Source organism: Rhincodon typus, chromosome 18 (assembly GCF_021869965.1).
Source record: "Rhincodon typus isolate 14 chromosome 18, sRhiTyp1.1, whole genome shotgun sequence".
NCBI lineage: Eukaryota > Metazoa > Chordata > Chondrichthyes > Orectolobiformes > Rhincodontidae > Rhincodon > Rhincodon typus.
In genome coordinates this window covers 17,462,029-17,468,468 of record NC_063349.1, presented here as the reverse complement: position 1 = coordinate 17,468,468, position 6,440 = coordinate 17,462,029, and the positions used below count along the sequence as shown (strand labels likewise).

General features: G+C 42.0%; 1 protein-coding gene across 1 annotated transcript in view; it reads right to left on the bottom strand.

Moving 5' to 3' along the window:
• Nucleotides 1–384: 384 nt before the first annotated feature.
• yars2 (tyrosyl-tRNA synthetase 2, mitochondrial) overlaps nucleotides 385–6,440 on the bottom strand; it is a 10,473-nt gene continuing 4,417 nt past the window's right edge. Inside the window, exons 4-5 of the mRNA XM_020515303.2 lie at nucleotides 2,899–3,069; nucleotides 385–1,320 (exon numbers count right to left, since the gene is read on the bottom strand). Coding sequence (XP_020370892.2) covers nucleotides 1,155–1,320; nucleotides 2,899–3,069 — 337 coding nt within the window. The 3' untranslated portion in view covers nucleotides 385–1,154. The remainder of the gene's footprint in view (nucleotides 1,321–2,898; nucleotides 3,070–6,440) is intronic.

Genomic DNA, 6,440 nt, shown 5'->3' with positions numbered 1-6,440 from the left:
TCTACCACATTACCGTCAAAGATCTTAACCAACTTAGTTAAAACAGAATTTCCTTTTAAAAAATTAATTCTACCTTTCCTTATTTGATTTCTCTTTGTCAAAATGACTTAGTTTTGTCTTGAATTATTGTTTCAAAAGGTTTTCCCACCACTAAGGTTAAGCTGATTGGCCTGCACTTCCCAACTATACGGCCGTTCTGAAACATTACAGTTTGATGGTTTTGCAATTCACATTGCTCTCTCTTTTTGGTGGGGTCAAACAAAATTAATAAGTTACCATGGGTAATTGTACTTTTCCCTTCCTTCATTCCCACCCCAAATATCAGGCACTGCAACACAAAAATTGTATTTGAAAGACATCTTAAATACACAAATTACAACTTTCACGTTTTTAAATTCATTTCCTGTTTTTCTACTGTGAAGCTTTTCCATACATTATGTACATATTTATAAAAATAGCCTTATGTAATAATTAGTCACCTGATCACAGTAGCCATTTGTGGCCTTTTTCACTGAGTGAGCATAAAAGTCTACATATAGCACGGTGGCTCCATAAACAGATGGCAGCAAGTAAATTTGAAACAGGATTCCAGAAATCCTGAGTTTGAGAGAACATCCATTCAGAGAGTGCAATTCTGTCCCAGTTATATTACAATTGGGTGAAAGAGTTCAATTACTATCAATAAGAGATTCTAACTTACAAAATGTTATCCTAAATGGGATCAATTCTATGTATTGAGCCTCTTTTGTTTTCCCATTTCCATTTAAATAAAAAGAATGATGCAGTAGAAGTACCAATTCTTCATACTGATCCAACTAATATAATTGGTTGACCAAGAGGAATGGTTAACAGTCGTCCCTCTTCAGAAAAGACGTACTGTTAATGAAAAGTGACTCATTCAAAATCTTCAACACTTACACAATAAATATTAAAAAAAAATTACAATTTGAAAGCTTTTCCAATGTTAGCTCTAGAAGTCCATTGCTCGGGTTAATGGAAGCACCTCTGTGTTAAACCTTTACAATGACATGATTAGAACTCCCAGTGACTCCAGATTCCCCCAATTAAACTGATGCCTCAAAGTGATGTTTTTAAATTAAGCCTGAAATACAGATTCATTATCACAACAAAATCACATCCACAAACTGCAGTAACTATTCTGCCAAATTGAGCCATTTGACTATGTGATAATTCTTCTTTCCAACTCTAAGCAATGATAGCCCATTTGTCAGAATATGCTGTCCCAAAATTAGCACTTGTTCTGGTTTTGTCACTCGTATGTGATTAATCCAAATTCCACCATCCGTGATCATCTGGTACCTAGAATTGGGGAAGAAAAAAAATATCTTTACTGTTTGCATTTTCTTCAGAATCACTTTTTAAACAACCAGTCTCTTCCCAATTTACATCAGTTACTTAGGGGGGAAGCCATTAGCTAAATTCACAGCTGGCCCAAAGACAGGTATGAAAGTATGCTGTGAAGAAGACATAAGGAGTTCGCAGATAGATAAATAAGTTGGTTGAATGGGCAAAAATATTCTGGCGAACAGAGTATAAGTGGCAAAATGTGAAGTTCACTTTGGCGGAAAGAATGAAAAAGCAGATCATTTCTTAAATGGAGAGCAACTGTGGAATTCCAAGGTGTAGACGTATTGGGTGTTCTAGTGTATGAGTCACAAAAGGTTAGTATACAGATACAGTACTTGAGCAAGAAGGCTAATGGGATGCCATCCTGTATTACAAGAGGAACCAAGCATAAAAGTAAGGATGTTACACTTTAGTCATTGAGGGTATTTTTAAGATTACGTCTCCAATGCTGTGTGCAGTTTTAGTCTCCTTTTAAGAAACTTCATAAATATGCTGGAGGCAGTTCAGAGATTTATTACTTTGATACCTGGAATGAATGGCTTCTTTTCTGAGAATAAGTTGGACAATTTTGGCTGGTTTCCACTGGAGTTTGGAAGAATGAAAGGTAGTTTGATTCAAATATACAAGGTTCTGAATAGTCTTGACAAGGTGGGTACAGAAAGGATGTTTTGCCTTGCAAGTGAGTCCAGAGCCAGTTGGCATTGTTTTAAAATTACGACTCACTCTTTTAGGACAGAAGTGAAGCGAATTTTTTTTTGTCTCAGAGGTTTGGACCTCTGAAGACAGTGGAGACAAGGTCATTAAATATTTATAAAACGGAGCTAGATAGATTCTTGATGGATAGGGGAATCAAAGGTATTGGGGGTAGATGAGAATGTGGAATTTAAAACACAAACAGATGAGGCATTTTCTTATTAAATGATGGAGTAAGTTTGAGGGACCAGAATTGTCTGCTTCTGCTCAAATTTCATACGTTTGTATTTCAAATTGCAACCAAGAAAACAGTATTTAACAAAATGGAGAGAACAATGGCAGTTTGAAGACCAATTGACTACAGAGAAAGGTGGCTAGTGATATTAGCTGCTCTCGACTAAATAGATAATGTAGTGAGAATTCAGCACTCAACCACAAGATTAACTTGAGAGGATTTGAATGACATCCAGTTATCAGGGTCTGAACCCAGCTCAAAATCTTTCCCAATTTTGAGGTTTCTGATAAGTCAGGTGACAGGTATATGGACTTTGGAAACAGAATGGCAAAACATTGCTGATACCATTTTGCTAGGGGATAAACATTGCTGTCTTCTCTATACATGTATTTGAAAATGTAAATCCAAAGTAGCTTCACTGCTGTAAAATTCTACGTAACTGCTAAAGTCCACTGTGTACAGCACCGCGAAGTTTATAAAGAATAAACAAGTAAATCATAAAGGATTGGTGTGCTGACATCATTAATGAGATTCCTTCTCCGTTCCTGACTATCAAAACCTTTCATTGATTCACAATTAACAGTTCTTCACAAGTGACATACCCTCTTGGGCCATCTGGAATAGCACTAGCTTTACGACAAAGGTCCAGCACTGTTGTGCCTGGCTCAAGGAGATTCTCAGAGAACGGTGCCTCTTTAAACAATTCTTGCAGTTCTTCATCTGACATAGTCTCTAGGGCATCCATACTACTATGGTAGAGTGCACTTGTACATCTAAAGAGAAAATGCAAAAGTACTGAACAGTGGCAACAATAAACTGTACACTAACATTTGTTTATTGAGTTGGATAGCACAGAGAAGGTATATTTGATGGATTGGTAGCTACATGACTCATAGGAAAATGTCTCTAATTCTGCTCATTTATCATCTGGTTCAATCAGGCTCTGTTTCTCAGAGATAAAGCCCATGTCCACATATTCACAACTCCAGACTGGAGCAAGATTCGAACACGCGACTTTCTGATTCGGAGATGACATGGCTACTAAGAATCAAGCTGGCACTTAAAAGAAATAAATGAGTGACATTATCACTGAGTTACTTAAACGAGATAGGAAAAGCTGTGAGATGAATACTGCCAGGACTGATTTTAGTGGCATATAAACCTAAAAGAGAAAGCCCCTTGCTAACACATGAAGGATCGTCAAGAGTACAAACTCAGAAGTGTAATACTCACTATAGAAAATACAAAGAACAGGTTTGTACAGATATGGTTGGAATTTGAGGCTTCGCTGACATTGATTAGGTGTGTCGTGTTTGTCCTAAAAATAAATTCACTGCTCCTCTCCCTCTCTCTCATTTTCAAGACTAGTCTAAAAACCACTTCTTTGATCAAGTTTTGGCCACTCTTTCAAATACCACATTGACTATATATAACCAGTAAAACTCTCTCCATCAGGCTATAAACAGTTGAAATTGTACTACTGTTAATTTTGGTTGTGTAACGTTAAAGCACAAAGAAATTAGATAAATGTTACTGGGTTATAGTACTATAATACTGCAATTATTTTGAGTTACTGTTAGAGTTAAAAACAGATACTGCTTGCTGTCCAACAAATTACATTTGTCCTTTGTTTTATTAAACTCACTCATCTTCTAGGAGGCGGCTTCCATGGACACTACATAGATCAACACTCATAGGGAGATGGGGAGTTGTCAGTGTTGGACTGGGGTGAACAATGTCAAAAATCACACAACGCCAGGTTATTGTCCAACAGGTTTACTTGAAAACACAAGCTTTCAGAGCGAGCCCAATGAGATAACTAACGAACCGGGACAGTTGACCGAGAGAGATCTGTGGTGGAGCAGCCAAAGTGGACCCCTCCAGAGGGCCGTTGACCTGGGCTTGACAAGTATGCTCAAGGCGTCAGGGAATGAGTGAATACCTGATTCATCAGCCACACTCAAGGTAGAAAAAAACATCACCCAAGCACGAGGCAACACCATCCATGCTCTCAAGACCAATTGCAACATTGTCATCAAACCAGCAGACAAAGGAGGAGCCATCGTCACACAGAATAGCACGGACTATTGCCAGGAAGTATACAGTCAACTGAACAACCAGGAACACTACAGACAACTACCTGCTGATCCGATCAAAGAACACACCTGTCAACTCAACAAACTGATCAAGACTTTTGATCCGGTCCTTCAGAGTACCCTCCACACTCTCATCTCGCGTATTTCTTGTGTAGGGGAATTCCACTGCCTTCTGCAGATACACAAAGCCAACACACCTGGACATCCCATTGTAATAGGGAATGGGACCCTGTGAGAGAACCTCTCTGGCTAGGTCAAGAGTATCTTGAAACGCATTGTACAGGGAACCCCCAGCTTATGTCGCGACACTACAGATTTCTTACAGAAACTCAGCACCAACGGACCAGTTGAACAAGGAACATTCCTCGTCACAATGGACATTTTGGCACTCTACACCAACATCCTCCACAACGATGGCATCGCTGCAACAGCCTCAATACGTCAATTTCCAGATGCCATCCTACAACTCATCCTCGCCCACAACGTCTTCACCTTCGACAACCAGTTCTTCATCCAGGCACACGGAACAGCCGTGGGGACCAGAGTTATACCCCAATATGCCAAATTTTCATGCATAAGTTCGAACAAGATTTCTTTGCTGCACAGGACCTCTGACCAACGCTAGACACTGGATACACTGACAATACTTTCTTCCTTTGGACTCATGGCACGGAATCACTGAAACAACTACATAGCAATATCAACAAGTTTCATCCCACCATCAGACCTACCATGGACTACTTCTTTAGAATCAATCTTATTCTTGGACAGAAACCTCAATACTTCAGCCTACAGATAACCTCACGATGCCGCACTTCTCTAGCATCCACCCTAAACATATGAAAACAGCCAGCACCTATGGACAAGCCCTACACGTACACATGATCTGCTCAGATGAGGAGGAACGCAACGGACACCTGAAGGTGTTGAAGGACACCCTCATAAGAACAGAATGTGATGTTCAACTCATTGATCGCCAGTTCTGACGCGTCACACCTCCTCAGAAGTCAGACACAGGATACGACCAATAGCGTTCGCTTCGTCGTCCAGTATCTCCCTGGAGTGGAGAAACTACACCATGTTCTTCACAGCCTTCAACACATTATCAATGACGATAAGCACCTCGTCAAGATCTTCCCCACGCCTCCATTTCTCGCCTTTAAACAATGAACCAAACCTCAAACAGACTATTGTTCACAACAAACAACCCAGCCTTCAGGACAACATCAACCATAATACCATGCAACCCTGCCATGGCAAACTCTGCAAGACATGTCAGAGAATCAACATGGATACTACTGTCACACTTGGAAAACCACCCACCACGAGCACAGTAGAAACTCACGTGTCTCGGCCAACGTTGTCTATCTCATACGCTGCAGGCAAGGATTATTGGCATGACCATGCAGACGCTACGACAACAGATGAATGGACACCGTGCGACCATCGCCAGACAGGGATATACCCTCCCAATGGGGGAATACCTCAACGGCAAGGACATTTGGCCTTGGAACTTCAGATAAACGTCCTCCAAGGCGGACTTTGGGTACACAAGAACATACAGTCGCCGAGCAGAGGCTCATAGCCATGTTCCGTAATGGCCTGAACCATAATCTTGGGTTCATGTCACACTACAGGTGACCCCACCACATTATACACACTCTCTCCCCCCTCTCACCACCGTGCGCGTGCTCGCTCTCTCCCTGTCTCCCCCAACCCCCACCCCCCCCCCCAGGCGGGCGCTCTCTCTCTCTTCCCCCTCCCCCCCCGCCGCACGCGCGCTGTCTCTCTCTCCCCCCCCCCCACTACAGCCCACGCGCGCTCTCCCCCCAACCGCCGTGCGCGCGCACTCTCTCCCCTCTCCCACCGCCGCACGCGTGTTCTCTCTACCCCCCCACCTCCGTGCGCGCATTCTGTGTGTGTCTCTCTCTCACGCCCACCACTCCCCTCGACACACAGAGACACACAGAGACACACACAGACACACAGAGACACACAGAGACACACAGAGACACACACAGACACACACAGACACACACAGACACACA